The 11,567-nt window shown below is 56.4% G+C and overlaps 1 protein-coding gene across 1 annotated transcript; it reads right to left on the bottom strand.

Annotated features, from left to right (window-relative positions):
* Nucleotides 1–1,167: 1,167 nt before the first annotated feature.
* Nucleotides 1,168–9,231, bottom strand: DLK1 (delta like non-canonical Notch ligand 1). The gene is made up of 5 exons (XM_019747139.3): nt 8,992–9,231; nt 7,726–7,789; nt 7,111–7,241; nt 3,972–4,113; nt 1,168–2,135 (listed from the first exon to the last, which is right to left on the bottom strand). Exons 1-5 carry the CDS (start codon nt 9,056–9,058, stop codon nt 1,388–1,390), a joined length of 1,152 nt encoding a protein of 383 aa, XP_019602698.1. The 5' UTR covers nt 9,059–9,231; the 3' UTR covers nt 1,168–1,387.
* Between the last annotated feature and the right edge of the window lie 2,336 nt (nt 9,232–11,567).

The raw sequence follows: 11,567 nt of genomic DNA, 5'->3' as shown, positions 1-11,567 counted from the left end.
TTAAGAAGCAAAATATTCCTATCTGGTACCCAAGGGCTGTTTAGCTGCCCAACTCCAAGAGCTGGAAAGCTAAACAGAGCTCTGTCCCATTTCCTTCTATTTTTGCAAAAAATATAGATGCTCTTTTAAAAAAAAAGTCAAATTCATAATTCAAAAGCTGGCTAGGTCTTTTGGGATCTGAGGATTATTAACTCAGCAACACAAACTGAATCCATGGCTGTATAGGCCAGGTCTGGTACCACTATGGCCACAGAAAACGCCCCACAAGTGACAATTTCCACTAAACCGCGGGAAAACCTTGGTGAGGGCTGTGTTGCTGCTCAGATTTCGCCAGGGGCACTTGTGGTTCAAGGTACATTTAAATTTCAAGGGACATTTCTAATCTATCGGGTGGGAGGCAGGTGTACTGTTGGGTGGGTGGGTGGGAAGAGGGCTGCTTAAGTGGCAAGTCCAGACTGCACACGGTGAGTCAAAGCGGCCAATTGTTCCCAAGGAGAAAGAGGGGCCAGGAGGCTCCCCACTTTGAGAACTGCAGTTAGGGTCAATTTCAGTATGTCAAGTGTTCATCCAGGATAAGCCAACACCTTTGGACACCAGGACGAGACTCAGTCATCATCAGATCGTAATTATTAGGGTCTGGAACTGTTTGGGTTCATGCACCCTCGTTCCTAATTCAGTTTTAGACAAGAGAGGACCTTGATGATTACTGTGTTTGAGCCCCTCTTGGAGAGGGGTGACAAGGTAGGCCTGGGGTGGGGAAGGGGACTCGCCAAGGATGACACAGCGAGTTAGTGGCAGGGCTGGGACAAGGTCTCGGCCCCCCAGCAGCCAAACCCGGGGCTCTCTCTGCCTAACACACGGCTGCTGCACTCTGCAAAATCTCAAATCAATCACAAAGATCTAAGGACGGCGACATTGAACTTGAAGTGAGTGCGAGTCGAATGTGTCGTGTGACAATTAACGAACGAAAGAGATTTTAGCCCTTTTCACAGTGGTCGGTCATGCACAACACGCGTCATGGTTTCACGAGGACCCTGTGGCTGAGACCCCTCGGAGAGGGACGTCGGCCCCGAGTCCTGGTACGGTTGCCATGTTTTTTTTTGGTCTTTTTTGATTTTAAGTTTAGAGTTTAGAATAACATACTTATTTCTTTTACGCGTTTAAAGATTAAATTCTTATTATTTTTTATCATGCATTAAGAGAGAGAAAAAGGCTTGCTTTAGCATCGCGTGGGTCACACGGCCACACAAAGATAATAGAGGGAAGCGTAGCGTTCGCCAGATTGGACACAAAGAACAGCAAATTCCACCACAAAGATGAGAACAGACCGCATATAGTGAGCTCTGCGGGACCCCGAGAATACAGGGGGGGGCGGTGGGAACGCTGCTTAGATCTCCTCGTCCCCAGCCTCCTTGCTGAAGGTGGCCATGTCGATCTTCTCGGGGAAGATGATGTTGACGGCCAGGTCCTCCCCGCTGTTGTACTGCAGCAGCAGGTTCTTCTTCTTGCGGAGCATGTGGTTGTAGCGCAGGTTGGACACCCAGGCCTCGCACTTGTTCAGGAAGACGATGCCCATGGTACCCAGCACCACCAGACTGGTCAGCACGCCCAGGATGGTGAAGCAGATGGCCTGGCCCTCGGAGAGGAGTGGGGTGCTCTTGTTCAGCTCCCTCATGGAGACCTTCAGGACGCGGTGCTCGGGCTGCGGCACTGGCAGCTCGTGCACCCCGGGGGTCAGGCGGTAGGTCAGCCCATACCCACTGGGCAGACGGGTGACCTGCTGGGAGCCAGCCGCACGCTTCCTGCCACAGATGGGGCCTGTGAACTCGGGCTTGCACAGACACTCGAACCTCACCTGGCTGTGCTGCAGGCAGGTGCCCCCGTTCAGGCACGGGTCAGCGGCGCAGGTGGTCACCGGGCGGCTGCAGGTCTTGTCCACAAAACCAGCAGGGCAGCGGCAACGGAAGTCACCCCCAATGTCGGTGCAGATGCCTTGGTTCTCGCATGGGTTGGGGGTGCAGCTGTTCGCCACGATCTCGCAGAAATTCCCTGAGAAGCCAGGGGGGCACAGGCAGGAAGCATGGGAGGCCCGGCCCTCGTCGTCCACGCAGGTGCCTCCGTGCTGGCAGGGGGAACTGCAACACAATAAGGGACCAGGTAAAGGGCCCTCGGGGGGCTGGGCTAGAACAACGGTGCTGTGGATGGAGGGCAGGGCCTTGGATGGCTCCACATGGCAGACCTATTGGGGCCTCACAAAACGTGCTCAGAACACATTAGGCGAGTGAATGATGCCAGCCAGGGAGGCCCAGGGAGGCACTGGGCACTGGTACCCCTGCCTGCGAGGGTCTCCTGCTGTCCTGGGCGGAATGCACGACTGTGTGGGGTGTACACCTCACCCCCGTCACACTGCCAACCTGGAACACACCTAACCTCCCGTGCCGGCAGCCCATCTCCTCTCCCACCTCTTATGTCATCTCTCTGACCAGAGGCCTGACGGTTAGTCACTGGACAGATGGGGAACCTGAGGCTGGGAGAGGCACAGTTAGTAATAACGCAGGCCTAGAGCGAGCCCTCTCCGTTAGCCTGGTCCCTGGGCCACTGAAGCTGAGCGACACCGGATGTCACTCCCTCCCTCCCACTCCCATCACCACCCCATTATGATTTTTATTTTTATTTTCAGCAGAGTGAGCCTGCAGGTTATTGTGCAGGAAACCCTTGGGGACTCTCAGAGTGAAAGAAATACACGGTCTGTCTTTGCCGGCTCGAGCCGTCCGTGCCCGGCTGGTTAATAGTGCCTCATTCACCGAAGTGCAGCTTACAGACCGAAGCTGTCTGCTCAGAGCGGAACACACGGAGCATTTAATGTAAGTGCTTTTAAACGAACAGGCCCTTTGTCATCTGATAAATGCCAAAACTCCAGGGAAGAAAGGGGCTTTAGGCAAAGAAACCAAGACTACTGCTTCGGGGCTGCATAGGAGCTGGACTCTGAAGGAATTTCAAGGGCCCTGGGCTGTATTTTGACAGACTGGTTCCAAGTCTGTTAGAGAGAAAAGCAAAATATTTTAAAGGTCTCACTCTGTATTTTCCCTTCCCACTAATAAGCAGAAATGGCATCTGGTGTCACCCCCTCTCCTCTGACCCCTTTGGGTACTGATCTTCAGATGCCTCGTAAATGCCCATTGTGGCGGTTGCCAGTTCCAGGGTTCTCCACACCACCCTGCAATGCCAGGTCCAGATAAGCTGATTCTGCAGTTAGCCTCTATTTCCTCAGAGGAAAGGGCACCTCTGCCCCAACTCCTGGGCCAGGACCGGGTCCTAAGTGGAATTCTTGCTTCTGTCAAGATTCTTCCAGTCTCCGTTTAAGCCCCATCAGTGCAGCTAAGCAGATAAGGGCCAGAAATGGCTGAGGTGCAGGAGAGGCGAGTGTTCATTCTGTCTGTTGTGCTCACTCCCCAGAAGTCCCAGAGTCCCCACCCCACTGAGGGTAGCTGAGAGCTGGACCCCAACTCCCGGCCCTTATGGCTAATCCTCCCCCCCCCGCCCCAGGGCCACCACAGACCCCTCTCCCCACCCCCTCAGACTAGCAGCTCCACTGTTCCCAAAACTACCCCCTAAAACATGAGTGGGTTTCACAAGTAGCCTCAGGCCCCGCCAAACTCTGATCTCTTATTATATCGCCTTTAGAAAATTATGCAGCTCTGAGCTCCAGTTCATGGTCCCAATCTACTGACATTCACACACATCAGGACTTGGGGATATGAAATCGCCTTCAGGGTCATTTGAGAAAATCATGGAAATGACACTTCCCCTGATGGAGGGCGGCCCCCCTTGGGGCTGCAGGACAGGCACTTACTTGGTTTTTTGTCAGGGGACAGGTCCAATTGGGTTAGGCTGAAAGGGTCTTTAGGGGTGTGAAGCAGGATTCAGAGCAGCATGAATCAGATCACACATAATGGGGAAAGAATATTTACCCATTGATCACGCAGGGCCCATCCTTCTTCTGACAGTCCTTTCCCGAGAACCCAGGGATGCAGGAGCACTCATAGTGGCCATTATCAAGGTTCACACAGGTTCCGTTATTAGCACAGCGGGTCGAGGTGCAAGCCCGGATGTCTGGGGGGGAGGGGAGAGAAAACCACAGCTTGTCAGTCCCTCCCCCAGGGAGAGGACAGGGACAGAGGCTGGTAGGAGAGCTTCCAAGATGGAGATGGAAAGAGGGACCCCTCCAACTGATCAAGGGGGACCCCAAATGACCTGCCTAGATGTCTGCTCGTGGCCACTGCCAATAGTCACCAAGTGGGGTCCCGAGACAGATCATGGAGACAGAAAGTCACGGCCGCTGGCTTGCTGGCATTCAACCCAGCACAGCTGTACTTTTTTCCAGGGAACCAGGTCCCTCCTTAAGTCCAGCAGACTCCTTCCCTCCCCCAAACATGTGCCAGGCTGAGGTCCCTGAGGCCTGCCTCCTCCAGACTGGTTTCTGTCCAGCTTCTCATGTTTGGGGGGGTGGGGACTGCCGCTGGGGGGGGGGCTAGTGCAGCCCAACTGTTAGAAACATCAGCTGTCTTTCATACCGGTCCATCCTCACAGAGGGGAGAGGGGCAGGGGGGAAGGGGAGATGTGAAGACCCCCCACTGGGAACCAAAAAACCTGATTTAGCCCCAGCACTGCCTCCACTTCCCAGTGGCCTCTCTGCTCTCAGGTTCTGAACTAAGGGGGTCCACGATAAAAAGGCTGCCTCTTTTGAAGGTGTCAAGATTAGAACTATTGAGCCCTCTCCTGTCAGTGAGCGTTTCCATGAATACGGGTATGTTCCCACTGTCTTTCTACACCTCCCGTCAGGCACACTCCATTATCCCGGGCTCAGCCAAACAGCGATGAGCTGAACAAAGGGACCTGGGTCAGGGGCTCTGTGACAGTGCAGAACCCAGCCCTCCCCGCTGCTCCCCCATCCCCAGCTGAGCCAGGGACAGACTGTCCTATGCCCATCTCCAGCTAGCTGCAGAGGCCAGCCCCTTCCCACACTGTGCCTCAATTTCCCCACTTATAAAAAAAGGGACTCTCTCTGGCCAGTCTCTGAGAAACATTTTAGCTTTGGTTTTCTACCAAATAGAAAGCCAGGACCAACAAGAGACACAGCAAGTTAAGGTTGACTGGGGGTGGGAGGGGTCCCAATGCTGAGGTCACACATGCAGATTTCCCCCTCTATTACAAAAATCCGCACCCTCATGGAGGGGAGATGGCAAGCAATCAATAAGGAAAAGCCTGACTGCCTTGCTGATGGCCTATCCTGAGTCCAGGAGGCATTCCTTGGGAGCCGGGCTGAGAGCAAGAAATCATAAAGAAGATTTATCATTATGGGAAGGAAGGAAAGAAGGAAGGAAGGAAGGAAGGAAGGAAGGAAGGAAGGAAGGAAGGAAGGAAGGAAAGAAGGAAGGCATGAGCACGCGGAGCCTTGCGACTGGTTCCTAACCCTCAGCTCCCTGCTCTGTTGTCATTGGGAATCCAAAATTTAGGCTAAAGAGCTGGCCACCACACTACTCCTGTCCCCAAGGTGTCAAGCCTCCTCAGTAGAGGCTAAGCCCACCTTTTCCCATGGAGAAGGCTGCCCGCAGGAGTTTTGGGGGGAGGGGTCTCAGCCGGGGCAGCAGCTGTGGCTGAGACAGCCTCAAAGGCCTGAGAAAAGGGGAAAGGGAGAGAGAGGGCCCTCAATTACCCGGAGGGCTATTTCCTGGACCGAGCATCCCTAGCGGACAGCCTTTGTCAACCCAGTGGGGAGGGGACTTTGTCTGGAAACCCCTTGGGAAGTCCTGGGCTTAGATACCCAACTGGGGGAGCTCCAGGCTGACAGCCCTGATCCCAGATGGTGACATCTCTGGGATCCCCTGGTCCCCAAACAGCTAAAGCTATTGTGAGGGTGGAGGGTTCAGTGCTGAGAGGCAGGAGAGCTGAAGGCCAGAGGTGAGTCAGCTCTGCACCATAGGGGAGCGGGTGTGTGTGTGTGGGGGGGAGATGAGGTTGGGAGTAGGGAGGGCCTTTAAGGACCCAAGTCAATGGGGGGGGGGGTGGCTCAATTTTGAAAGTCTGCTGCGCTCAGGTTTTCCTTAAGGGAGGGTGTTAGAAAAAGCCCAGATGAGAATAAACCCATTCGTGAGGCTGGGGGAGGGGGTTTTAGCTGGCACTTCTCCCGATTTCTCTGTCCTTGAGCAGACCCTTCTGCTTCTCTGAGCCTCAGTTTCCCTACTGGGACCACTCATCTCCGCTAATGTTGGGGACTGAGGGTCAGAGACCCTGCGGCACTGCCTAGGCTGCTGGAGTTTTTTCGAGGACTTCAGTCTGCCTGGGCTTCCAGGCAGGTTTTGCCAAATGAGAATGGGCTCGGATGAACATTTGCAGCCTGAAAATGCAGCGACAGCCAACTCTCAATTGCTCGGGGTAAAGGAGGACAAAGATTGCATAAATTAATGAAATCAACAGCTAACACCAAAGCGCACTTGAACCACTTCTCAGCCTTTCCCAGCCCCCAGCCTCCCCTACCCCTGAGCTCTTCATCACAGCCCCCAGCCCGTCCTCGTGGCCCTGACGCAGCTCCTTCCACCCACCACTCAGCACTGATAGACCCCTCCCGCCCCCATTTATTTGTTGTTTGTTTGCTTGCTGCAGCCTCCTTAACAATCTTGCAAATGAATCTCTTGGAGTCTTTGCTCTGTGACCCCCACCCCACCTCCGGCTCTCCTTTCCCCTCTGCAGTAACCTGGACAGGTTATCCAGGTCTGTGTTGCCCATCCTCTCAGCTTTGTGTGGAATGTGTTTATTTTGTGACTCTTTATTCAACAGGCAGCTCCCTGCCACCCCTCCCAGTGCCTTCTCGGGTGCTGGGTGGATGCTGGGTGCCAGTGGTGCAGAGGGTAGCAAAATTATGTCCCTACCTGTGAGGAGGCTCCAATCACCAGCGAGAAGTGTATGAACAGGTCATTACCACACAGAATGCACCCAGTGTGTATTGGAATAAGGTTAGAGGGGAGGCAGCCGCAGGGCTGGGGGGAGGAAGGCTGGGGCAGGGGGCAGAGGGCAGAGCTGGGGGTGGGCAAGGGCAGAGCATGTGCCAACCTATGTCGCAGAGGTTCCCATCCCAGCCATCGTCGCAAATGCACTGCCAGGGTTCCACGCAGAGTCCGTTAACACAGCCAGGAAAGGTCATGCATTGGTCACAGAGAGGACCCTGCCAGCCAGGCTGGCACCTGCATGGGGGGGAGGGGAAAAAGATGGGGACATATGAGGGGGGCAGGGGTGAAGAGGGAGCTCAGGCTGCTTTCTGTGGAACCAAGGGCCCATGGGGTCTTTGCACAGGGCTGGGCCAGTGAGTCCCAGGAAGCAAACAGTCACCTGAATGGAAAAGCTTAAACAGAGGACCAACTGAGGAGCAGACAGAGGGGTCCCTGAGAGCCCAGGATAATGCTGCGTTTTGCCGCAGTGGCTTGCAGTGGTCTCATCCTGCAAGGGCTCTCCTGACACCCCACTTCTGAGAAAGCAGACAGGAGCTGTGCCTGTCCCTCCAATAATCCTCTGTCCTTTCTCCCCTCACTGTCTCCACCAGTTTGCTGTGGGGGTGAGGAAGCTGTTGCAGCCCAGACCAAGCAACCCCTCTTTTCTGCCTGACACTGTGACTCCCCAGGATTCTGTCCTGGCCCCCTACAAGCTACCTCTGGGGAACCACTCCATTACCTGCAAACATTGTCATCCTCGCAGAATCCATTTTGGGGGTGGCAGGCCGGGAAGCATTCAGCTCCTGAGGCACAAAAAAGGTTACACCATTCACCCCACAAGGCCCCAGAGGCCAAAGCAAAGCCCAACGCCTTCCTCAAGAGAGCCCACTACCCTCTGTAGTCCTACCAGCCTGACACACAGTAGGCACTTCATATCAACCCACTCAGGGAAATTCTCTGCCACGTTCCTGGTTATGGAGTGACCACAGTACATTGCCTAGTTCTCAGAAGCAGGTCAGACACCTTGTTTTCCCCCCAAACAAAATACAAACCCCTGAGTCTTAAAATTAGGGATGAGGAAACAGTGGATGAAAAGATTTTGACCCCTGGGCACTCAGCCAAGCCCTCACTTACGTTAAGTGAGTTAAAAGGGGAGCAGATTTTGAGGTATTCATCTCTGAGGAAGCCCCGACAGGTTCACCTGGAGGCTCACAGGTAAGGTGTCTGGATTTTTTTTAAAGGTTCATCCCAGCTAAGCCAGACACCCAGGTCAAATTCCCCAACATCCCTTACCCCACACTGTTCATATTTTAAAAACACGCAAAGGTTTTGCAGAGCTGACTGCAATTCTGACACTATTTAAAGATTCTGACACTTCAAGAGGTGCCTACTGTGTGCATTTACTTCAACCTGCTGTCCAGCGTTCCAGACAGCCCCCCCATAACCACTGGTGCAGTGGGGACGGGGGCCACTGCAGGAAGGGGGCAATTCTCTGGCTGTCAGAGACAGATGGCCGCTGCAGACAGAAGTGTCGCAGCCCCTCACCTAGAGAAACGTCACACAGAAGCTTGGGCTGGGCTCCTGGTTGGGAATTTGGGACTACGACGGCAAAGTCACCCCCCACTGTCCTCACAGACCTGTTCCCAAACGCGCACACATGAACACCCTAAAGTTGCACCCCAAAGCATTTTCACAGGACTCCCAGCATCACCTCCTTTCTCCATACCTCCTGCCTCAGCGCACCGACACCCCTCCGAGTGCCACTTCTGCGGGGCAGGAAGGGGCTGGGGATCCCACACCTCTGCTGCCCCCCCGGGACTCCCAGGGCCGGGCTTGGCATGCAAGGGTGGCGGGGAAGGTGAGGCGAGCACAGCGCAGGGCTTAGGGTTAGGTGGGACGGGCCGGATTGGGGCGCATGGGACGGGGCGCGCAGGTCACCAGGCAGCCAGGGGGGCGTCGCAGGCTTCCCCAGAGGGGGCGCGAGCCGGGCCGCCGGGGGGCTCACCATGGGCACTGTGGCCGAAGGCCAGCAGGAGCAAGAGGACGGGCAGGAGGACTGCGGTCGCGGTCATCTCGGGGCGGCCGGGGTCGCGGTCCCGGGAGCGGCGCGGGCGCGGGTCCGGCTCCGGGCGCCGCGCTGGGCTTCTGGTTGCGGACGCGGAAGGGGGCGCGGGCGCGCGGCGAGGGGAAAGCCAGGGCTGCACCGGGCTGCGCGCTGCGCTCTCCAATGCCTCCGCCGCCGAGCTGCTGCCGCCGCCGCGCGCGCCGCCCTTTTCGTACCGCGGCCCCCCCGCGGCCCCCGCCCCCCGCCCCCGCCTCCGCGCGCACGGGGCCGGCGCCGGCCAGTCCCGGTGACCCCCGCCCCTCGCAGGGCCACCCCCCACCACTGCGGCGTCCCGGAAACCCGCTCGCGCACGCGGCGCACTCTTGGCTAGACGGGCACAGGTACCCCGCGCGCGTTGAGCACACGGTCCCCACACAGGACGGCACACGGGCGCGCACAGTCGGGCCCGCTTAGCACAAGTCGCATGAACTGAACCTGGGCTGGTCTGCAGACCCCAAGACGGCGCAAGGACACGCTCAGAATACAGAAACACGCACAGAAACATCAAAACACTTGTCGCCAAGGTCCCGAGCACACATGCCATGGTTCGCACACCCAGAAAACCACACATGCACACTCTGAAGACGTAGAATCCGCACGTAATCACACACGCACCCAGAAAACGACTCGTGAAACCCTTACGCATGCAGACCCCTAGCCATAAAAACGCAGGAAAAACGCACACACTTGTAGCCACACACATACTGCGACCCAGACACATCCTACGACACAAACACACACTGCAACACAAAAGCACGTTATAGAAATAGTGGGGAGTGCTACATGCTCAGTCATGGGCACAGTCATGGGCACGCACAGAGGCCGGCGCACATGCAGTTATGAAACCCTGAGCATCTTTCAACATGTACCAGGCCGTCCACACAGCGGCACGTGCAGAGCCCCGTGCAACCTGAACATGCGAACACACTTGTCAACATACAGATGCCCGAGCACATGTTGGCTCAGAAACACCCCACACACGCCGACACACACACCGTCAGGGCCTTCGTCGTGTGAAACAAACCACGGCTCTCACACGCACAACCACACATCTGATGTGCACAAGCACACACACAGTCCCCAGGACTTACAAACCGCAGGCTCTTGGTTATACGCTCATCGAAACACACTTAAACAGTCCCCCGACACACAAACACGCAGAGCCACATCCATCACTGACATGTGCAGGCGAGCTTACAAGTAGTATGGTCCCTCTCCCATGCAAAGTGGCACACCACGCACTCCGCACATACTCCAGACCCGCCGGGAGGCCTCCATCCAGAGGTGGCAAGGGTGTGCGGTGCGGATGCTGGCCCTGAGGGAGCCCTCCCCCACCCTCCAAAGAGCTCCTGGGGGAAGCCCCAGCCTGGGCCTTAGAGCCTACACTCTTCTGGGCAGCCCCCCCCCCCCCCCCACACCCAGGTCCTGATGTGGGAGGTTCAGGAAAATGCTGGAAGGAGCTGCTAGGCAGTAGTGGGGGTTGGTGAAAGGTGATTAAAGGTGTTTAACCTCCTGGGGATGAGTACCAGGAGGTCAGGACCTTTAGAGGGGTCGTTTGTGTATGCTTCATTTGCATAGATTAGTTTGCATATGGATGCTCCCAGGTGCAGGGAGGGGGTGTTCACCCATTTCATGGTCTCCCCTTTCCCACTGTGCTGGTGGTGGTGGTGGGAAGCTCTGCAACTTTGAACCTGGGTTGGGGGCCTTGACCTTTGGGCCATTCCACGGGCCCTGGAAGGTTTGAGGTCACAGTTGCTGACCTGGGGATAGTGTGGGAAGTTAGGCCAGGGAGAGCCTCCAGGAGCAGGGCCCTAAGGCCCTACCTCTGGACTCCGGAAGGCACATGACTGGGATGGAGACTGGAGCTGTTCCAGGCTGGCTCCAAGGAGGCTGGAGGGAAGTGCCCACCCCCTTGGGGAAGGCACCCTTCCCTGGTGTTCCCTGCAGAAGACCCAGAAAGGGAGGGGGATGTTGCCATTGGATTTGGTGATGGCTGGAGGGAGCAGTCACTCAGTAGCTCTCCCTGACTGCGAGCCCACCCGATGCCTTTCCGTTACCCCCGCCCTCTGCCACGACTCTTCTTAGGTGAAAAAACTGAGTCCAGAGAAGGAAGGCCTTTTGCCCAAGGCCCCGGACTACAATGAGAATGGCCGGCAGGCCCAGGCCTGGAGGTCCAAGTGTCCACTGCATGGTGATCGCCATAGCTTCCTTCACCCTCCTCCTCTCTTCCCTTCAAGGACCCTGACCTCAGCCTCCAAAATTATCCTACACAGTGCAGCCCGCAGATCGGCAGATCGGGAAGGGCTGGATTCTCAGCCAGACACTAAGGAGGAGCAGGGGATCTCAGGGCTAAGTGGCCCGGGTGACCACCCCCGTTCAGATCAAGTCATGATGTGGTGTGGACTGCACGGGGCACCAAGGGAGGGCCCCGGGGGCCATCGGGGGGCCCCCCTGAACCCCTCCTTTGCCCAGCTGAG

Source organism: Rhinolophus sinicus, chromosome 3 (assembly GCF_057876585.1).
Source record: "Rhinolophus sinicus isolate RSI-liver-muscle chromosome 3, RSI-T2T, whole genome shotgun sequence".
NCBI classification, from domain to species: domain Eukaryota; kingdom Metazoa; phylum Chordata; class Mammalia; order Chiroptera; family Rhinolophidae; genus Rhinolophus; species Rhinolophus sinicus.
Note: the sequence above shows the minus strand (reverse complement) of the source record. Positions and strands in the feature narration are given on the sequence as shown.